At 44.8% G+C, this 22,750-nt stretch overlaps 1 protein-coding gene across 6 annotated transcripts; it reads left to right on the top strand.

Annotated features, from left to right (window-relative positions):
* Window positions 1-265: 265 nt before the first annotated feature.
* Lhx9 (LIM homeobox 9) lies at window positions 266-21,517 on the top strand. Of its 6 annotated transcripts, none has more exons than XM_087580153.1 (8): window positions 266-489; window positions 1,381-1,488; window positions 1,729-1,800; window positions 7,076-7,194; window positions 8,952-9,154; window positions 10,315-10,670; window positions 16,464-16,666; window positions 20,799-21,517. In XM_087580153.1, the coding sequence occupies exons 3-8, from the start codon at window positions 1,773-1,775 to the stop codon at window positions 20,853-20,855; spliced, it is 966 nt and encodes a 321-aa protein (XP_087436279.1). In that variant the 5' UTR covers window positions 266-489; window positions 1,381-1,488; window positions 1,729-1,772; the 3' UTR covers window positions 20,856-21,517. The 6 variants fall into 6 exon arrangements, with proteins under 6 accessions (XP_087436279.1, XP_087436277.1, XP_087436280.1 ...); XM_087580151.1 differs by lacking the exons at window positions 266-489; window positions 20,799-21,517 and adding exons at window positions 876-1,173; window positions 17,741-19,365; XM_087580154.1 differs by lacking the exon at window positions 266-489 and adding an exon at window positions 939-1,173.
* Window positions 21,518-22,750: the final 1,233 nt, after the last annotated feature.

Raw genomic sequence — 22,750 nt, 5'->3', positions numbered from 1 at the left:
AGATGCAGAGTGAGCACGCGTTGGGGGATGGGAGTGGGGGGGCTTGGATTCGCCATTCCCGAGCTGTCCCTTAAAGCCTCCAAACTGTGGAGAGCTTTTGGGACTGGCTGGCTTCCATCCCCGCACAATTCCGTGGTTTTTGCTGGTGGCTTCGAGGCACATGAATGCCTTTAGCCCATCCAGTCCTCGGCCCATGCCAAGTCAAGGAGCGGCTAAGACCGCGAGGCTTTGGGGAGCAGACGAGTGGGGGAGGGCGGCGCCGGCGCTGACCGGTGTTCGGGCGCTGCCAATCTCTCTGCTCACACCTCCTTCACCACAGGCGCGGGAGCCCAGGCTAATCCCCCGCCTCCCCATCCCCGACTGCGAGGGGTGCCCTGGGTGGGGAGTGGGGTAAATAATTGGCCAGAGGTCTGGCTTCCGAGTCTCCTCCACTTCCTAGCGGCTCGTGGGAACCCGGGGCTACGCAGTCCCAGTGGAACCTGAGACCAGGTAACAGGGGCCTCGTTTGGTCCCGGGTCCCAAAGCATCTCTGCGATAGCCATCTACGCGGGTTTGAGTGTAGGTTTCCTTCTAAAAGGTTAGTTTCAGCCTTTGCTCAAGGACCCAAGAGGGACAGGTGTCCTGGGCTCCCTCGCGGACCGATCTCAAAGGCCGCCATCCGGAGCAGAATGCTCTTCAACTTGCTGGGTTTCTAACGCCTGGCTTCGGAGCACCCACACTGAGTGAAGCAAAAGGAGAGGAAGGCGGGGATGGTGTGTGAGCAATCAATAGCTTAGCCCATTTTCCCCAGGAGCCACCACCATTCACCGTCTATGTAACGGGCACCAGCTGGTGGCAGCATCTTTTAGGTACCAGCTTCAGCATGGCAAAGGCAGGCTAGGGGTCCGGGAGCCCAGAGTGCACTGCGGGGCTCCAGCTCCCCTCCCACTCCCCACCCCGGCTGCGCCCAAGCCTCGGGATGCTCGTGGCTTTATGAGGTTCCCTTGCCGCCAAGTCTTCCATTAACACCTCCTTGGATTATTGAGAGGCTGGCAGGGCTGAGCGTGGCCTCAGAACGGGTGACGGGGCACTGGCCGGAGGCTGAGCCCTCTGCCACCCCCACCCCCGCCTTTTCCGATTTGAGAAAGCATAAACAGAAAATAAAAGACAGGTGGAGGAGGCTGAAGGTCAGAGGTGAGAGATTCAGGTCAATACTGGGAAGAGAAGGGAGGAGCGGAGGGAGAGAGGGAGGGAGGGAGGGAGGGAGGGAGGGAAGGAAGAAGGGAGGGAGGGAGGGGAGAGAGAGAGAGAGAGAGAGAGAGAGAGAGAGAGAGAGAGAGAGAGAGAGAGAGAGAGAGACGCTTAAGTTTATTCACTGGCTTATTTATTTGATTAACCGAGTGAGACGTGGGGATTGGCCCAAAACCCTGACCACCACCTCTGGCCACCTCCTCTCCAAGAACCAAATTCTTGAGAAGAACGCCTGACACCAAGACGAGAAACATCAAGGTAACATCCCGTTAGGTTGTGGTGGGGTGTGCTTTTCTTCCCCGGGGATGTGGAGGGTGGGGGAGAGGCGCTTCTAGTCCGGGGTGTCCCTGGAGCTCTGGAAGGAAGACTCAGTTAGGCTATAACCGCCTGGGTCCCCAAATCTTAACAGACAAGAGGTTGAGTCTGGCCCAGCCAGGGGGAGAAGGTTCTTGGTTCCCGGTAATGTCTAGCTGACACCAGGTTTTCTTTCTCTAACAGCACAACCGCATTTCACTGCGCGGTCCGCTACTCTTGCACAGAGAATGCTGAACGGCACCACTCTAGAGGCAGGTGAGTTTGGTGCAGTTTCCTCAGTATTTTCCTTGCCAACGTTTTCTTGGGCGTGTGTTCCAGGTAAGAGTGGAGAGAGAGAGAGAGAGAGAGAGAGAGAGAGAGAGAGAGAGAGAGAGAGAGAGAGAGAGAGAGAGAGAGAGAGATTGTGTGTGTGTGTGTGTGTGTGTGTCCCAGCATGCTTCCATGAGCATGTCTTTATTGAGTGGAAGGTCCGTATTTGTCTTAAAATTAAGCTATGCTTTGGAAGCTAGAAAAGATTTCGGCTTCCCGAAACTTGCCCCTTCCCCCTACCCCGCGTTTTGGCTCTTTTCTTCAATGCCATTGACTTTCCTTAGAGACCAGGGTCAGGACTCTAGGCAGAGATCAGGGTATCATTGGACCTGAAGAAAGAGCAGTCATGAGGGACTTGTGACCCTCGGTGGAGCTTCGGAAAGCAAGTTCCTTATAGGGCTTGAATGGCAACTTATTTTATTCCCATTTTGTTTTGTTGTTCAACACTAATCCATTGTCCTGCGTACAATTTCCTGTTTGTTTTGGGACTCTGAAGGCACAGTAAGTCACAGGAAAAAGAGCTTCAAATTTTCGGGTATTCTAGACTGGGTGGGAGCCTTGTTGGGGGTGGAGGTGGGGTCAGGATTCAAGAACGGGGATTTGAAGACAGCAAGCAGTTGTCATGGGCCTCTGAGGTCGCAGGTGTTCGTGCACTAACAGGGCATAGACTTGCTTGTCCCTAACCCGCATAGACATCTGTCCCAGAGAACAGCAGGCAACAGTGTGAGTGCAGCTGGACTGCGGCCTGGGTCTGCCTAGAGAGTAGCATCTTACAGGCTCCTGCGGCCATAACTCTGAAGGCTCACTTGCATGCCTAGAGGAAAACTTTGCTCTTAGGAAGGAATCGGAGGTGCTCTGTGATGCAGAAGCAGACTGGACCTGCCAGTATCATTCGGAAGAAGGTTTACTCATAGAAAGCTGTCCAGAGCTGGCCATCTGCTCACCTCTAACAGGGAGCAGCCCTATCTTCCAAGGCCAGTTGGCATCACCAATGAAAGCAGGGCTCCTAGCTTCATAACACCTCTGACTTTTCTTGGCTGTTTTGATACTCCCACTACTCCCACATGCCAGCACCTAGGCAAGATCTCCATAGCTTCACCTTTCCAACAGCACTATTCTTAGGATATGAAGAAAAGGAACCATAATGGCCAAACCTGCAAGCATTGGATCAGGGCTACCAAAACTCAGGTCAAAAAGACCTGGAGACTCTTAAAGTTAAGTAACAAGCACTTGCTGGGTTATTTTCCTCTCTAGAGTCTAAAGTCATACAGCCATTGGAGCAAACTAGGGCATCTCTACTTTTCCTCTTCTACCCTCCATTCCCCAAGGAGTCAACTAAGCCAGGGACCTTTGCCCAGGTGGGACTGCCTGAGCCTAAATAATAAGCCTTCATCCTCTCTTCCTATGCCCTTATGAAAATGCTGTAATCTGGTACACTAAATATAAAACCTTCTATTTCATTAGCATTCAGACTTCCACTTCACTGAGAGTCCTAACAATAACCCTATGGATAGTCACAGAACAGAAAAAGAGCACAGTAGCTCTTCCCTATCCTAGGGGGAGGAGGCCAGGATTCTGTCCCACTACCTCTAATAATATTTTGGGTTTGGAAAGAAGACTCCAGATCCTACTGCAAATGCAGGCCATGCAGTCCCCACTGTGTGTACCTGTCCCAAGGTGAAGTCTTAGTTTCTGGAATTGAAGTTCTAGTGCTCTAGTTTCCATGGAACATGAGCCACCCATTCAGTCTGGAATTGGGAGGAAGAGAAACACTTCCTGGGTGAAAGGAGTGTTTTTACTTGGCAAAGCTTCCCAGGATGCTTTCCCTATTTAAAGCACTGGAGAGCCCTTTAAAAGAAGAAAAGGAGGTAAGAGGGTTCTTTACCAGTCTCTTAGGGTTCCTAGTCAAAAAGGTAGCATACTCTGTGTGACACACCTACTTCTCGGGCCATCTCACACCTCTACTCCAGTAGGACTTCTTTTTGAGGAACTGTGAGAGAAGACTGGGCTGGACCTATGAGGAGCTATTTCCCTAGAACTAACTAGGACCTCCCAAAGTCCACTAGACCCCTGCCTCATTCCCACCTTTCCAAAGACTTCCTGCATCCTCATAGCAAGGAAAAAAGATCTTGGCTTTTGGCTTCTTTATGGGAGTGGCCAATGCCTGTTGGCCCTGGAGTTTTATAAGAAAGAACAGTCCTAGGTAGCTTTCAGCTAGGATCAGGATTTCAGGAAATACTCTACAATGCTTGCACTTACAGGCAATTTAAAGATATGTGTAGAGAAAACAGATTGGATGAATGAAAGAATGAATGAATGAATGCAGGCTTATAAGATGTCTGTGCTTGGCCTAAAGTTATAACTTTTTTCTGAGAGATGTTTTTCAGTTTTCCTTCATGCAGTCTTTTTTTTTTTTTTTTTTTTTTTTTTTTTTATGCTCTTGCTGGACAGAGCAACATCCAACATCCAAGGTCAATTCCAAACACTTCTATTTGAAAGTGGGGGAGTGTTTAGGTAGAGCGGACTACAGTCCAATATTTACTTTGTACTTCTAGCCTCCTTGGGTTAATTGACTACTTCTTTGGGTAGACCCCTCCTTTTTCTCCTCCTCCTTGGGCTCTGAGTCAGTTTAACTACTGACTTGTATGAAGGCAATCTGCCCCTTTGTGAGCAGACCTGCTGTCTCTGAAAGGGCCCCTGACCCAGCCCCTCCTTGGGGCCCTTCCTGTGTGCACGTGGGTTTAGAGAGCTCATTGATTTCCATCCAAAGGGGCTAATTACATTACTTACAGTAAATAGCGGTCCTGCTGTCAGGTAGGGCTGCCAAAATTGGGGGGGGGGGGCTCCAGCTTAGTTCACTTGATTGGCTTCATTTTTTGTGTGAAATTGTGTTTTATGAGCTGTATTCTGGCACCCAGAGGACCCTAAAAGCGTCCACTCTGCAAATAACATTATTTTGACCCGGAGGAGGGGAAAGGTGAGGAAATAGTGGAGACTTGAGTTTCACGAAGACGCGACCCCAGGAACCTCAGAAAGCAAAGCTTTGGGACAGGAAGTTAGGCTGCTGCACTATGGGTTGTTTTTTACCAGTCAATCCTTCTCCGTCTCTTCCTTTCTGTCCTTCCTTCCCTCCGTCCTTCCTAAGTCCCCTATCGTTCACGCGGTTCCTTTATTCTCCCCTTTCTTCCTTTCCTTCGCTAACCCTCTTTTCCAGTTTCTTCTTCTCAGCCTTTCTTTCAGATTGGGCTAAAGTTCCACTTGGAGCTGCCTGGGTGGAGGGAGGCGGCGGTGCTGCGGGGTGCTGCTTTGGCTTGGCTTTCTAGACAGAATCCCCGATGCTCCCCGCAAGGCCGCAGAGTGGTGGTGAAACGGAGTGGCGAGCAGGGAGAAAGGAGCGGGAGCAGTCTTTCTTCCCTTTCGGATTAAGTTCCTGTCGCTGTTCCTCGCATCACGATCCTAGGATTTTTTCCCCCCCAGTGAATCCACAATATCAGAGTCCTGTGGTATTGTGGACACTTTTTAATGGGTCCAGAGGGAGGGGAAGGGCCGAGCTAACAAGAACAGAGGGCAACAGAACAATACCATCTCTTGTGAGGAGCAGTCTGCCATCCTGCCTGTTAGTTCTCACTTCCCCGCCTCCACCCGGAGCCTCTTTCACACCCTCCGAAGTGTGCGGACCACTAGCGGCTATTGCCTGGTCGTCCTACCTCACGCGGGAATCCAGCTCACCCAAGACCGGTGAACGTTGACAAATTCCAAAGGGGACGTTAGAATCTCCAAGAGTTACCTTCAACTTAGAATTAGGTAAAAGAGTAACCCACTCCTCGGGCTAAGGTTCTGTTTAGCATACAGGTCTACAAAACCATGTCCTGGTCTGGCCTTTACACTCGAAATAATATATACATATATATGGATATATTTATTGGGAGATATATATATATATACATATATATATATCCCAAAGTATTACTCAGAAAAGTAGGCTCTCCACGCCCCCTTTTTACTTTGGTGGACATCTCGGAGCGTGGTGGCACTGCCTGCCCTCGGGAAGGTTAGGCGAGCAGACAACTGTCCGAAGAGTGTTTTTAATAAGTAAGTTAAGAAGAAATGGGGAGGAAGGGAGCACGCATTAAAAGTATCGTTTCTAAGGAGTGCTTCAAAGTCTGCGCGCGCGGGGAGTGGGGGGCGTTCTACATTTCTGGTGACAGCCTTGTAAAATGGGGATTTAAAAAGGTCTGTAGATGAGAAGGAACCTTAAGGTTTGGAGTGGATCTTGTGCGCCTCTGGCTGGGGTCAGATGAACTAGGATCAAATGAGGCTGGCCCTGTCTTTTGCTCCATCCAGGATGCGGACAATAAGGGCTCCTTTACGGCTTTAAAACATGACTGTTGGGAACTCTTGCTTGGAAGGATATGTGCTTGAGGGTGTGTGTGTGTGTGTGTGTGTGTGTGTGTGTGTGTGTGTGCAGGCGCGCGTGTGGGAAGGGGGTAAAGGCCCCCTCCTTCTGACTCCCCCCCCAAGTCCCCCACCCCTTTGTAATGTTTGTCCCTGCTTGCCCATCACCAGGGGGTTGAGAGGAGGTATGACAGGTCTTTGTTGTCTGAATAAAAATCCGTGGCAGCTCCAGGGAGAGGACTCCTCCTACTAAATTATCAAAAATGGGCTGGCTTTAGTCTCTTAACAAATTGGACACAGCTCTGGCTGGAGCAGTCCCCAACGCAACCTACAGGCACTGGGAACTTGCAGGCAGCCGGGGACCGCTGAATATAGCACTTCGTTTTCTTTCTTTGTGTTCAAAACTATTTTTTTTCTTCCTTAGATTTTGTTTTCCTCCCCCCACTTCAACCCCCCTCTGCAGTTGTTTCCCATTAGTAACTCGATCTCTCACTGCAGTAAGGTTCGCCTGCTTTCCCCTCCGTCCGCGTTTGTTTGTTTTCTGTACATCTTCTGGAAGACGCTGGACTCCCCACCTCCTCCTCCTCCTTCCCCGTTGTTCTTTTGCCCCAGTCTTTTCCCTCCCAAGTAGAGCTATTTCTACTCTGCCGTTTTTCTTCTTTTCTCTCCTGTCCCTGTCCCCACGCGTTTCTACGCCTCTCCACCGCGCAGCCCTGTGCGGTCGCCTTTGCTTCTTCACTCGAATGAACTGAGAGCCCCAGGCGTGTGTTTATGGAAATAGTGGGGTGCCGAGCCGAAAACAATTCGTGTCCTTTCCGCCCCCCAGCCATGCTCTTCCACGGAATCTCCGGAGGCCACATCCAAGGTATCATGGAGGAAATGGAGCGCAGATCCAAGACCGAGGCCCGTCTGGCCAAAGGCACTCAGCTCAACGGCCGCGACGCGGTAAGGACCAGCCCGGGCGCAGCGCTGGGAAAACTGCAAATCTCCGGCCCGCCCAGGTTGGGGATGGCGGGTCCTGGGGACGTTTGCCTAGGGATGCTCGCTAGGTTTTCCCCGCAGGCGTGCTTGCTAGGCAAGGTTCCCTTTCCGAATCGAGGTGTCTAGGATGTTGCAGTCCTGAGCTCTCCAGTCTTTGTATAGCAGCTGATCGCCGGCCGATAGGGCAGCCGGTCTTGGAAGGAGCGGGCGTGCTCCCCAACAGCCACAAACTCCAGTCTCCCGCGACTCGGCCGCCAGGCCGGATCCACCGCCCCCAGGGCAAGCCTTGGTGCAGGTAATAGGGGACCACTTGCCAGCACTGCGTGGGATTCCCAATCTCTGGGATAAAAAGCAGACCTTCAGAGTAGAACCCAACGCGCTGGTCCGTTTCCAGGTCTTCGGACTCCCGGAGCTCACCAGAGATTGTTAGGGGCTGTGCATGCCTCTTCAGCTTCCCGGGTCACAAAACTGAGTTTCTCTTCCTTATGGGGCGGGTGTATTGGATACGGGGAAATCGAATAAAACGCGAAGGAGCGGCTCCCTAGTCTAAAATCAAGAACATGAACTCTACAACCTCAAGAGATGCAGTCAACTATTGCTGTTTCTCTTCGTGAAAGAGCAGTTATGTCTTTGTGAAAGTACTAGTAACCCAAACATGTCCCCTTTCCACTTACCGACGGGAGAGGAAAAAAAAAAAAAAAAACCTACAGAAGTCCGCAGAGATGATTCCAGGCAGGGCAAGAATGCTGTGTAGACTCTGTATCACAGCGGGGACTGTAGCTCAAACTGACCGCTAGACAATCAGCGAGGTTTTGGGTTAAAATAGCCCACTGTCGCCATTTGTACAATTAATTCGATGAGAACACAATATCCGAGTAAACGGCGAAATGTGTCCTTTCCATGTCGCCAAAATGTAATAGGGGAAGACTATTAATGCTAGTCTGAGCAGTGGTGAGCTTCTTTTTACTTTTAACCGCTGTTTTATTTTAAAACATCCCGACTGGGATCCTCAGAGTGAGTTTTACCGCCTTAGCTAGCTTCATTTGTGACCTAGGTCTTAGTTCGGGAATCAAAATTTCAAGATAATTATCTGTGCTGTTTATGCTGGCCCGAGAAAAGAGCCAGTGTACAGAAAAGAATGGATGCGGGTCCTTCTTTCAGGACAGGATCTTCACTTTCTCACCAGGGATAGGGCGCCGGCCTTGAACGGAGAGTACAGCAAGATCTGCTAAGTAATGTCCGAACCACAACGTCTGCCAAATTATTCCGCCTATAAACATTAGAAAAAGTAGAATTATAGTACTGTTTGTGTAAAAAAAGATCCACATACTTCAGAATTGTAGTTCTCAACAACAGTTTCTGGGTTTTTTGTTTGTTTTTTGTTTTTTGTTTTTTTATATAGTGTGTATTGTTGGAAAGTCACACGTTTTAACCTTATTCTACTTCTGGACCGCCCATCAAAACATCCTGTAGACTCTTAGCAAGCTCAAGACATCGAGGTGTTTTTAGAGTCACCGGACTAGGGGGCTCGGGATGCTAGGAAAGGAAACTGGACGTTGAGAAGGGAGAAGTTGCAAATGTTTCCCTCACTTTTTGCTTTTGTGTGCTGTGGCCCTTGCAGCGATGCGCTCGGTTTAGCGCCGGGGATTTGTTCTGCCAAGACGTCCCGGGTTGTGCGGCAACGCCCGGAATCCCCTCTCAGTCTTGTTCTTATTTCACAGGGTATGCCCCCGCTCAGCCCCGAGAAGCCTGCTCTGTGCGCCGGCTGCGGGGGTAAGATCTCTGACAGGTACTATCTGCTGGCTGTAGACAAACAGTGGCACCTTAGGTGCCTGAAGTGCTGTGAATGTAAGCTGGCCCTGGAATCGGAGCTCACCTGCTTTGCCAAGGACGGTAGCATTTACTGCAAGGAGGATTACTACAGGTACCCCCCAAGCCCCCACCGCCTGCCCATTTACATACTCCTCTGACCCCGTAGAGCACTGCGGAATCCGGAGTTCCCTCGCTGCCCTCCTTCTTTGGCTCATTCAGGGTGCAGGGATTTTTGTTTGTTTGTTTGTTGTATTTGTTTTTGTTTCTCTGAAATGGGGAAATTGCCTTAAAACCGTGTATACCCCACTGGTGAGGATGGACGAGAAGGATCACAGGGTCTAGTGAGATTCATCAGGGTTCTCAGTTCTTCACAGCTCCCCTGGAAAAATCTGGGAGAAGAGTAAATGGACAGGTATCAGGTGACCAAGAGAAGGTTTTGCTGCTGCTGCTGTTGTTCTGTTTTGTTTTGTTGGCCCTTTTTAAAATGAACTGGTCAACTTCCCCCCTGTTGGCCCAGGCAGCAGCAACCAGGTGTATGACAATGGTCCTATAATGGCTATGAAAAAGTCACAGAGGCCACTGCTAGTGAAATGGCTAGTCAGAACCAGATTGAAGGAAACAAAACCAACCAACCAACAACCAACCAAACGGACAGCCAAATAAACAAAAAGAAAGCAAAACAAAAGAAACAAACAACCAAAAAAAAAAAAAAACCCGAACGTACAAACGAACAAAAAGAAACCAACCAATAAACAAAAAACAAGCAAACAAACAAAAAAGACAAAACAAAAATCCCAGGTTGGGAAATGTTTGTGCCTGTGGAAGTTATCTGGCTTCCCTCTAAGCAGAAGCAGGAGGGGTGCTAAAAGGATAGCTTTTTCTTTGCAGAATTACCGGGTTTTTTGCTTTTTTTTTTTCTGAGATGACAGGCACACGCAATACTATTTTGTCATCAGTAAGATCAGGGTTTTTCATTTGGCATTGCAATTTAATATTCTTTCAAGAGCGCTGTGAATTGGCCAGTTCAGAATTTCGTTTGTTTGCTTAAAAAAAAAAAAAAAGAAGCACAGTTCCTGGTTCTTCGGACTTTAGTGTACGGATTCACTAGGACCAGAGAAGGTCATTGAGCAAGGAAAGCTGATATTCAAAGAGGTCCTCAGCCAGAACTCCCTAGCTAGTCTCTTGCCCCTGTAGACTATGCCCTGGTGCTGCGAATGGGAGTTAGGGCCTCCTTGTACCAGCTGGCTCCCTGATTCTCCTGTTTGCTTCCAGAAGGTTCTCTGTGCAGAGATGTGCCCGCTGCCACCTTGGCATTTCCGCCTCGGAGATGGTCATGCGCGCCCGAGACTCAGTCTACCATCTGAGCTGCTTCACTTGCTCCACTTGCAACAAGACCTTGACCACGGGCGACCATTTCGGTATGAAGGACAGCCTGGTATACTGCCGCGCACACTTTGAGACCCTCTTGCAAGGGGAATATCCACCTCAGCTGAGCTACACGGAGCTGGCGGCCAAGAGCGGCGGCTTAGCTCTGCCTTACTTCAATGGCACTGGCACAGTGCAGAAGGGGCGGCCCCGGAAGCGGAAGAGCCCAGCTCTGGGAGTGGACATCGTGAATTACAACTCAGGTGGGCCTCTTAACTTTACCCACTCAGCTCAGATCTCACATTGCTGGAGGACGATTTGGCAGTGCAGGTTCTGCTCCAAGACCAGAACCTGTTCTCAACACAACCCCCTTTCAGTCTGAAGAAGAGAAAGACGTAAAGGAGATGGGAGGGGAGAGAGGATGGGTTATTGGTTTGTGAGCTTGTGGTGCTTTATAACCTTGAGGCCCAAGTGACTTCCCCCAAACAGGCAAAGCCAAATCCTTGTTGCCCATTAGTTAATGAGCCCATTAGTTTCTGGCTCTCAGTTGGAGCAAAACAGCCCCAGGGCAATTCCTTTGTTGGAGCCAAATTATAGATCCTGGAGGAGGTTTTCCTAAATAGTTAATGGGGGAAAAGAAAAGACTTCAGAGCCCAGCTCCACTCTGTCTAGAGGGGGCAGAGGCTGTGGTCACCAGCCCGAAGTTAATCAGCAACATAGTTGGCAAGGGTATTGAAAAATTGAATCTCTGATCTTGGCAATGAGCAACTGTAGGGTGGGACTCACTTTGCACAGCTGTGCCTCTGAAGGCTCAGTTATTCATCTAACCTCCTCACTCCAGGCCTGATAGATCATCAGGTCATCTAGACCTCCGACAGCCAGAGGAACCTCTAGGTCAAGCCCACCGGGGTGACTTAATGTTCTCTCAGGCTGCTTGTGTGACATTTGCCAGTCTTCTCCCAATTCAAAGCAGAGTAAAGGCAGCAGTCCCTAAAGACGCCCTTGGTTTGGAAGATACACCTATCTTTTATCAATTTGCCTCACAAAAAAGTGAGGCTACTTATTGTTGATAGCCTGTCCCCACCTCAAGTCTTCGAGGTCAGGATGTTGGCAGACCTTGAAGACCTGAGCTTCTTATTCAGAGTAAGTGCAGAGGGAAAGGAAACCCAGGTTGGTTTGGGGAAACCCAAGGAACTTGACTGCTCTGATTTCCCATGCCCTGGCCCAAACCTATTTGGGAACTTAGCACACAGGGGACTTGGGCTACTAAAAGTGACATACTAGCTGTGAGTATCTGTTACTTATCATCTTCCAGTTTTCAATGTCTGGTTTGGGGTGTGACTTGTAGTTTGAAGATAGTGGGACAATATCCTAGTTAAGCGATCTGCCTGAGGTCACAGACACTGTGAACATCTGAACTGAGAGCCCCCACTCTGGCTTCCTCTTTCTCAGGTGGTCCTGAGCAGGGGCGTTCATTAAGCTAGGTTGTGTCCTGGGATTCTCTTCCCAACTTAAAGGAATTCATTTTGGGATGGCACAGAGAGATGGCACCTCAGAGAAAAGGAACACGTAGCTCAAGGAGGCTGCATCTCTCTCTAGTGAGTTCACATCTGGGCAGTGGCTGGACCAAGGGAAAGGGGCCAACTTAGAGGTTAAGCATGGGGCAGCAAGCTAAGCCCAGGGGTTGGCCAAGGGTGTTAGTGGCTGTGCCTGGCTACACCCTGGTCTGGGGACCCCTGCTAAGCTGGGGTAGAGCTTTGCCTAGGGTCCAATTGCCCAGGACACATCCCATATTCTCTGATGCATGGTACCCAAGGGAAGACAACCGGGACACTAATTGTTCTTTATTAATAGAAGATGACATTGAAAGTTCACTTACCAGCCACTTACTAAGACCTGACCATGCTATTGGGAGAGGAGAGGAGAGGAGAGGAGAGGAGAGGGGAGGGGAGGGGAGGGGAGGGGAAGGGAGGGGAGGGGAGAGGAGAAAGGGGTAGAAAGTCGGAGGGGAAGGGGAGGGAGGGAAACAGGGTTTTAAACAACTAGTAAGGAGAAAGGGCCCTACAGAGGGGTGGGGATTTCTGGTGAAACTGGGAGTGAGCTGGGCTGTTTGCTTGTTTCATTTAATCTAATTAGCTAAATTTGGTTTTCCCTTGGATCTACATTATGTTAGACAGACCCAAGAAGCTTTCAAAATAATAGACTTTAGCTTCACTTGGTTTTTACTTTTCTGAAGATAAATAAAACAGGCAAAACAAAATTTTGGTGTGGATTCTTAGTTTGCTCCTTAGGGCTGCTCAGTCTTTGAGTAAGTTGTCCTATTCCAGGAGCCAAAAAGTAGCCCAGGCTGTTTAACCCACTACAGCTTCTCAACATGCGCTCCCTTACCTGGATACTCCCAGAGGCATGAGCAAATAGCACACGTTTCTTTAAGATTAGGTGGAGAGAGTCTGGAGGAACTGGTTTAAAGTACTCTAACCCCAATCACCTCCATTTACAAAAAGTTCGTGTGTGACTCCAATGGTACCTCGTCACACAGTCGATGGAGGTGGAGCAGGGGTGTGTGGATGAGCAAATTGAAGACATGTGAAAGTATAGAACACACAAGTCCCCTACATGTAAAGCCCATGAGTTTGGGCACGCTCTGGGTTTTCTATTTCCACTTCAGTGTAAAGCTCCATAAAGAACAGCACTAACAGGACCCAAATAGGTTCATACAATGAATTTTAAAAACATACACACAACACGATCAAGATCCAAGAACTGTCAGCCTGTGAGACTTGTTAGTGCTTGGCACAGGGCAGCTACCTTTCGATGAGAATGTCCCTAGCTCAGTTTCCACCTCTTTGAACATAGTAATCAAATTACTCAGGCTGATATTTTTGAAAGAGGCATAGATAATTTATCTGGAATGCCGTATTGAAGTAAAACCCTCCAGAGGTGAAAGGATTAGCCTAGGATAGACATGTCCTCATGGGTAGCTGACCATTAACGAAGAAACTGGATTTTTGCTACCTCTCACAACCTCCCTCCTGAGGTTCTTTCCTCTAAATGTGCAAAATTCCTCTTGTTAAATTAGCCTGGCACTGACCCCTAGTGGTCTCCCAGGAATTAGTTGATTCTCAGAAGGTTCCGAACCTTTCCAAACAGAAACTCCTTTTGGATAGGTGACCATCTCCCCAGCAACCCAATGTAAACCATTTAAACCCTCTCATTAACTTTAGTGACAACAGATGTGCAGCTGCAGGTGGAAATCTGAAGCGATTTAAAGAGAATTATTTGCTCTTATAATTCAGGAGGGGGGAATATCCCTAAAGTTTACCCACAGGGGAAATGATCACTTGCTGATTTACATAAAGCTTTTGCCATTAAACACAAGCAACTTGGATATGCTGACTTAAACTGTGGCAAAAATAGATTTCTCTATCATGATGGATACTGTAGGAGCAAACAAAGCCACATGGATATCATATATTGTAAGGAAAACCTGACACCCGCACAGTTCTTACACACGGAGTTGGTTTGTAGCAGCAAACACAATAACGTTTTTTCTAATGCACTCAACCGCTATATCGAGTTTGCAATGGGCAAATCTGAACGGACTGTACATGGAGGAGCAATTTCCTCAAATCTTATTTTATTTTTTTCCCTTAGATTCATTTCAATGGTGAATAGCTAGATAGCTAAGTTGGGGATAATATTCATTTTTAGGAAATGTTATCCTGGGAGAGGGGGACTAAGTAAGTGCATTATGTAAACATCAAGTTAATGTCTCTGTCGCCATTGATGTGTTGCTCAGGGAAAGTTGCTCACGTAGGCTAGGGTGGATATCTCATTTGAAGAGGCCTCTGATGAATGGAATGCGCCTCTTTGACCATTTGCTGAGGGTATATTTGTAATCTGGCTGTGAAATATGGCTCAGTTTACTGGAGATAACCTACTTTTATAGCCACAAGACCCTGCTCCATCCATCTGAGGATCAGAAAGTGCTATTCCGCAGACTATTTGAAGTTGACATATCCCCCCTGGGATGAAATAGGGTAACATGTAAAATATGTCCTCTCTGCTAGCTGTGGGAATGTGTTTCCACTCTGGCTGGCTTAAGAAGTTAAGCTCAAAGTTCAGCAGTATACATCTGACATGGACACTGTCTCCACCTGATCTGACTTTGGATTAGCAAGAGCTTGTAATTTCTTAGGGAGCAAACAGCTCATGCTTGTTGAGTTCAGTCATAGCCTTGCTTTTGACCTAGGGAACCCAAAGGAGAATTTGATAAAATCCTTTCCCTCAGAGGACTCAGGACTGCTCTCCCATATCCCCTCCCCCTTTGTGTCTTACGGCACACAGAAGGTCATAATTCATTTTATTTTATTTGGGACAATTTCTCACTTAAACAAGTTTTTTTTCAAAGTAGATTTCCTGGTTGATTACCACAATATATATATATACATATATATATATATATATATACATATATATGTGTATATATGTATGCTGCTTTCTGAGCACACATGTGTATACAGACATACTGATTGGCTAGAAAAATTCTGAAAGAAATTCTAACCACAGCCTGGAAGGCAGACAACATTGCAAAAAGCAGGAGAAGGGTAATATTAAGAGATGCCTCCCTCTTTTCAAAATTTAAGCTTTTCCTTCATAACGGCATGGTCAGGTTGATTTTAAGTAATTTATCGGAGCACAGGATGCTCAGATCTGACAACAGAGCAGATAAATATATGAAATAAGGTTTTAAAGAACCAAAGTTGTGATTTTTGCAGAGGTAAGTCAGTATTATTAAATGTTTTTCACCTTGGCTTTAAATAGGAGGAGTGTTTACATCTTGAGGATGAAGACTTTCCCCTTGGTTTAAAGTTTGACTTATTCTGCCCCTGGTGCCAAGGAGGATTTCCAGGAGCAGAGAAGGTGCTGCCCTCTCACTGTCAGACCAGTGAGTGGCACAGCTCAAGGCTGACTTAGACGCATCCAGAGCACAGGGGACCAGGCTGGATGGAAACCATCAGTGTTGCTTCAGCAATGAGCTATGGGGAATGCCTCAGGCATGAGGGAAGAGAAGGCTGGGCTCATTTTCCTTCAGAAATATTTATTAGAAGAACTCCAAGGGAAAAGTGTTTTCTTCCTGGCATAGCCCAAGCTAACTAGTTATAGCTAGAATTCTTCAAATACAATGCTCTTCTGATTCTCTAAGACATTCACAACAAAAGGTCATTTTCTCAAGTCTCTTCCTTTTTCCAACCATGTTGAGAAAGCTATTAGGATAAGAAAATGGTTTAGGTCATTCCTTAGGGGTGTGTGTGTGTGTGTGAGTGTGTGTGTGAGTGTGTGTGTGTATGCGTGCGTGTGTATGTGTGCGTGTATGTGTGTGTGTGAGTGTGTGTGTATGTGTGCGTGTATGTGTGTGAGCGTGTATGTGTGTGAGCATGTATGTGTGTGTGTGAGTGTGTGTGTATGTGTGCGTGTATGTGTGTGTGAGTGTGTGTGTGTGAGTGTGTGTGTGTGTGTGTGAGATGTGTGGTGTGCTGGTTGATAATTTGGAACCTGATTTGCCATATTCATCATGATAAAGAACAGTGCCTTCACACAGAACATGGGAATCAAGAAACCGGCAAACACGTGGTTTCAAAAGACCCTGTGAATGTGCACACCTGGGTGAAAATCCACATAAACTATCAGAAAAAGGTTTCTCCTCCTCCTCTTCCTCTTCCTCCTCTTCCTCCTCCTCTTCCTCCTCCTCCTCCTCTCCCTCTTCTGATGTTGTCTTTCTTCTTACTTCCCACCTCTCCCCCAATGTTTACTACTGAACATCAAGCAGAGGAAAGGATTTAACTTATGTTTTCCAGTATGTAAACCAGCTGTGTCCAAATAGCCTAGGTTAGCTGACCATAGCCATTGTCTTCTTGTCCAGATATCATTCACCACTGGGTTGACAGCCTTTTGCTTTATGAAGACAGCATTGTCATGTACCCTGCCTGTCACGTCCCCTAAGCCAGTGTAGAAGTTTCCACTGAGCTGTTACTTGTTCCCTGTTGCTGCAACAGGTTGTAATGAGAACGAGGCAGACCATTTGGACCGGGACCAGCAGCCTTACCCACCTTCCCAGAAGACCAAACGGATGCGAACTTCTTTCAAACACCACCAGCTTCGGACCATGAAATCCTACTTTGCCATCAACCATAACCCAGATGCCAAGGACCTCAAACAGCTTGCTCAAAAAACAGGCCTGACCAAAAGAGTTTTGCAGGTAAGACACATCCATCATTGGCTTTGTTTCTATCTCCTCCCTTTCCCCCGGACAGCGACTAGTTCTCTTCCCTAATCACTTGGATATTTCCTATTCTGCTTCCTAGTCATCTCCTTCCTTAGCGATCTTCCTACAGGGACTTCCTGGAGGGAACTCAGGGAGGCATCCAGGATTCACATTCTCCCTACAGACAGAGAGGTGGGCTCCAAAGCCTCATCGTTTTATACATGGCGTTGACTTTATCTAAACAAGTTTTGCCTGTAGAGATATTCACTCAGGCGGGGTTTAATGTGCTAGTTTCTAAGGAGCTACGGTCCCATATCCACAAACTCCCGGCAGCCTACTCATATGTTATGCCTTTCCACATTCAGGCGGCCCACCCCTCGCACTTGAGAGGTCAAAAATAAGGTTAGTACCTCAGCGAGCAGTTGGACTGGGAATTTTTCCATTTTACCAAGTCGTAGTTAAAACGCCGGAGTTCTTCCTGGTGTTGAATTGCTTCCCCAGACTTTTGGGAAGAATTATAAAGTTATACAGGGTTGCCATGAGTGACCTGCCATCTCCCTCTCCTCAGTGACCAATAGCATACATTTTCTGCTCTCCAAAATCTCTCTGGAAGTTTGGGGGTCTGTGACTGGGAAGAATTTTATGGTTTTACAGCATTTGTCAGGTGACAGACTAGCCAACAGCTAAACTTTTTGGTGTTCCTTTCAAGTGAGTAGTCCTACTTTGAGACACTTTTAGTGACCATGATTTTCCCTATTCTTTTGAGGGATGGTGTATTTCCCCCTAGACTCCATGTTTTTGTTTCGGTGGTATCTCTGTTCCAGCATCAGTTATCCCAAGTGGCACATTTAATTCAGGAATATGTAAATTAAGAGCGTATAAATTTATTCTACTACTGGAATTAGTTTATTTTGAAAGAAATAAAAAAAAAGTCCACTTTCTTTCCAAGAAAAAGAAAATGATATCTAAAAGGAGAAATAGAGGAAAAAAAAGAAAAGGAGGAAAAAAGGAAGAGAGAAAAGAACTTAAAAAAAATCGATAAAGAAATCAATTGGGATTGGTTTGCAGGTTTGGTTCCAAAACGCACGAGCCAAATTCAGAAGGAACCTTTTGCGGCAGGAGAATGGGGGTGTTGATAAAGCTGACGGCACGTCGCTTCCGGCCCCGCCCTCAGCAGACAGCGGCGCTCTCACTCCACCCGGCACTGCGACCACTTTAACAGACCTGACCAATCCCACTGTCACTGTAGTGACAACTGTGACCTCTAACATGGACAGCCACGAATCCGGAAGCCCCTCACAAACTACCTTAACGAACCTTTTCTAACATTGGTTTTTTTTTTTTTGTTTTTGCTTTTGTTTTTGTTTTTTTTGTTTTTTGTTTTTTTTGGGGGGGGTTTTTTTGGGTTTTGTTTTTTTTAAAGGATTCTTCCTCTTTTTATTATTATTGTAATATTATTATTTTATTATTTACAAGACTTTTTTTTCCTTCTTCTAACCCACAAGATATTTGGGGAATAAAATAGCAGCTTGGCGTGTAGCATCTACACCCCTTGGCTATGAGCTTATAGTATTGTCGCTTTTAAGTGAACAAATTTGGTCTCCAGGATGTATTTGACCTTTTTTCTTTAATCAGTTTTTTTTTTTTTCAGTTGGTAAGGGAAGATTTTGAATCAGTCTAATAAGTGCCTCTTAAAATTTTATGTTACTTATTTCCAGAATCTCGAAGGGAAAAAAAAAGAATGCTATTAGGATGGGCAAATTATATTCCTGTTCTTGTGATCAGGTTATTAAGCAACCATATACTTAATTGTTTTTTTAAAACCTTACAATTAAAAGTTTTTATATTAAAAATTTTTTAAAAAAAAACCAAATATATTATTACTGTTTTTTTTACCTTGAACTACTAATTCGAGTGAAGAATATAATTAAACAAAAACATTAATATCAATTTTAAATGATGATTAGCTGGGTGGGCAGTCTAACTCAGGAATGTGACTTCCTGCTGTTAGAGTTGTACAGCCCCCCTCCCAACTCTTTATTGCTTTTCAAAAACAAAAATCTTAAAGTCCCTGAAAAGTTACACTTTAAAATTTGAAATTTTATACTTTTGACCTCCCAAAACACACACACACACACACACACACACACACACACACACACACACACACACAAAGAAAAGAAAACTCATCCAGTCTCTGAAACTATTCTTTCTACCTTTCTGTTTTTTTCCCTTGAGAAATGGAAATAAGCAAAATATAATTTTTTAAGAAGTAAAATTATTGGCATAATTTATTAATAATTAATTAATTGGCTTCAGCTGTACCATGACATTGTATCTGGCATTCTAAATAATGTCTTTTCCTTGTTTCTTCCTTTCTTTTTTAAACTGACTTAGTAAACTAACACCAACAATGAGAATTATTTGGTTTTTCTTTATTTTATTTTGGCATAGGTTGACGCATGTCTAAAATCCTTTTAACATTACAGATGTGAAGTTGTGACTCTTAAAGTAGACAAACTCAGAAGCCTTGTGGATGCCAAGCTGAATATATTTCCTAGTTTACAGTAGCATTCTTTTCCTTTTAATTTAAGGTGAAATCTTAACGGTCTGGGCAGTGGTGAATGTTCATCTCTCTGCTTCTGTTGTAGTTTAAAAACAACAACAACAACAACAACAAAAAAAAAAAAAAACAAACCAACTAGATTGTGGATTTCCTAAAACAATAAAAGAAGAAGTCAAGATCTATGTCTTGCTTTAGTGGATTGTTAAGACTAACTTTGCACATGCCGTCCACTTTTTTGCACCCCTTAAATCTCCTCTGGTGGTCGAAGTGGCTATTTAATAGATTTTTAAAGGTGCCCTTCTGGTTGTATAAGTGTGTGGTTACCTATCGACAGTTCACTGCCCACATTGAAGTGCATTATTGTAACTCTTGCTCAGGGTCTTTAGAAAATTAGCACAGAAAGTAGCTTATTTTTAAAAAAAAAAAGATGATGGAAGAGAAGTTAACACTGTAACAGAAGAAAAGTGTGATCGCCATTATATATTTAGCAAGTGTGGTCATCTTCTATGGAGCTTAAATCTTGACCTTTCATATTTCTCTTACATTTTGGGCATTTACCACTAACCAGACCAAACAATCTTGGTAAGGCTGAGATCTTATATAACACACTTTTACAGGTAAAATATCGACACATAAATTTTGTTCTTTGGCAGAACAATATATATATATATATGGTACTACAGGTCTGCTTTATTAAGTAGACAGACTTTAACTCAGTTCTCCTATGTGCCTTATGATATAACTTGGAAGTAAGTTTGTGAGAAATCAGGATCTATGTGTGTTGTTTGTTAAATTAACTGTTAACCCTTTCGGCACCTCACTAGTTTTGTACTGTTTTACCTCTTATTTCCGAAACTCTTTTTATGGTGTATCCTGTTAGAGGGGACAAACATGTCATAGAAAGCAGTTGTGCACTCTTTCAAAAATAGTTGATAAATTCAATAACCTTATATATTGAGCTTCGTGTTTATAGTACAGTAAGTGGTCTAGCAAAATTGTCCATGTTCCTTTGTTTATTGATAAATGCATTGTATAGAAACTATTTCCCCTAAATATTTATGGACCAAACAATTGTGATATATCCTATTAAATTTGTGTGAATAAACCATCTTGAATCTAAGGAGTTTTATTTCCCATCAGTTTTATTTAAGTTTCACTTGGATTAGTTTGTTTTCAATATCTATGTGTAAAAGCTAAGAAATAGCAGCTCCATTAAAAAAAAATTTAAACGGACAGATAGTTCTTAGGTTTCCAAACTTCTGATTCATATCAAATGCACACACCATTGTATATAAAAATCTGACTCAATCTTGAAATACTCTTAAATATTCGTGTTTATAATAAAAGTAATGCCCCACTGATTTGACTCAGTTCAATTTCTAGAATGAAAATAAATGAGCAGATCTGTAGTTGCATGAAAAGAAAACTTAAATATGATTAAGATTTAATATCAGGTCTATTGAGCACAAGTGGATGTTTGTAAATCTAAATAGAAATTGCAGACCCCTAAAAGCCAAGTTGCTCTGTAGTTAATAAATTGTCACTATGATTTTTTTTCAGGGAGAACAAATCTTGGGGCATTACAGCCAAACATCCCGACGTTTGAAAATTCCCTAAAGTATTAAAGGAAGGGGAAAGATTTGATCGGAAATCCACTGCAGTGAAGACAAAGACACTATTAGGTTATGATAATCATACATTAAAAAGTTTATTGAACCAAAAGAGAGAGAGAGAGAGAGAGAGAGAGAGAGAGAGAGAGAGAGAGAGAAAGAGAGAGTGAGACTTAAGTGTCATTTATTGAATGTTACCAAAACCTGTTCTTTATGATGTCTGACACCAACGAAGGCTTAGCCTCATGTGGTTTAACAAAAGAGCGAGAGAAACCATGTCTAAAACCAGAGCAAGCCGGCATTAATATGCCCTCCCCACATTTGGAAAAAATCATTACCGAAACAATACCACACATTTGTCAAGCACAATAACTGTAAAATAAAGTCCAAGAAAAGAAATCCATTTCATCTGCTTGCTAATGTGTATCAGTCCTACCTGTTAACGGCATTTTTCCAATTGTAAATTCAGAGAATAACTTTTACCCTTTAATGAGAGGCTAGGGATGAAGCCAGTAATTTTCGTATTATTGTCTATACTTCCTTTCTAAACAGAAGGCTCTGCATGCACATTTGCATCTGTTACCTCTAGTGTACACCTCTGTAATGATGACTCTGCTGTTTCCTGTATGATAAATAGCTTTCATTAATAAACATTTTATTTGATGCAAACATAGTTAACTTTATGTTAAGCACATACCGCTGAAATTAATTTTGAGCACTGTCTTAAAGGGGCAGGACAGTAGTATACTTTTAATTTGTTATGCCCGGGGCGGGGGGAGATCCAGACTAGAGAATGAGGTGAAATTATTTTTTTTTAACTTTTGATGGATTATTTTCACTTACTATATTTAGTTGACACATGGACAAAAATGAAATAGTAAGCCCAACATTACAACAAAAATAAACATCAGAATAAATTACTATGTAAAATTTCAGCAACCATTTTTAGAGGCTAGGGTAAGCATTTATAGATTCTCTGGGAGTTTACATGTTTGCTATGCAATGAGCAGATTTATTGAAGCATACAAGTATATTCTGAGCTCTGACGTTTTGTTCTTTGTGTAGTTCAGGGTGCACAAGGCATCAGAAACAAGGGACCAATGGGAAAGAAGAGCATCTATTTAGGGACGAGGCTTTTTTTTTCCCCCCACTGTTAAAGGGACTACTTGAAGGAAGAATTTTTGTAAAGCTACTCTTAGCTGTATATCCAAAGCAAATGTTAAGCAAGTTAGCATGTAGAACGCTTTCCAGAAAAAAATTTCCTTATGAAATTTTTATTACATACAAATAAACCGTATGCGAAGGATGTAAGTTTTACGAATGACAGACATTAAAAAATAATCTCACTTGTATTCATTGTCAGAATTTTGAATGTTTTCTCAAACACTTTCACTTCCTGAATGCTAAACAAGAGGGGGGAAAAGTTTCAAGGACAGGTGCCAGCTTACTAGCAATGCTCCCAGAATGCACCATGACAAGCGGACTACTTTGAGTGATCATGGACCACGTTGGTTTTTGTCAGTCCCTTGGATGCTCGTGCGTCTTCAGACTCTCTTGCGTGGCGCTAGCAACCTGAATGGATTTTTCCAACACGTTTGCAGCCAGAGTGTTGAAATCTTGGTCCTGGAAGCTTTGCCTTCTTTTCCTGATCTGTCACCTAGAGGGTGGTTTCATTTTGAAATATTTTGGAAGTTCGCCTGGTTTTGCAGACTTTTAACTATTTGTCTGGTATGTGAAGTGTGGGGAGAGACCAAAGAAAGAGAAAGAACGTAGCTGACATTAGACATCTGAAAAAAATAATACAAATTTGAAACAGGCACATTAAAAAAAAAAAGAAGGAGAGAAAAAGAACACTAATTACGTGCGAGGGAAGAGGAAAAAGCACGTGAAGCAGACTTGGAA

Source organism: Rattus norvegicus, chromosome 13 (genome assembly GCF_021556685.1).
Source record: "Rattus norvegicus strain SHRSP/BbbUtx chromosome 13, alternate assembly SHRSP_T2T, whole genome shotgun sequence".
Lineage (NCBI taxonomy): Eukaryota > Metazoa > Chordata > Mammalia > Rodentia > Muridae > Rattus > Rattus norvegicus.
This window is presented reverse-complemented; position numbering and strand designations above follow the sequence as displayed.

Coding starts and splice junctions, on each gene's coding strand:
- Lhx9 (XM_087580152.1), top strand. CDS start 7,021: ATGGAAATAGTGGGGTGCCGAGCCGAAAACAATTCGTGTCCTTTCCGC. Junction 9,155..10,314: donor TGCAAGGAGGATTACTACAG/GTACCCCCCAAG, acceptor GTTTGCTTCCAG/AAGGTTCTCTGTGCAGAGAT. Junction 16,667..17,740: donor TGACCAAAAGAGTTTTGCAG/GTAAGACACATC, acceptor ATTGGTTTGCAG/GTTTGGTTCCAAAACGCACG.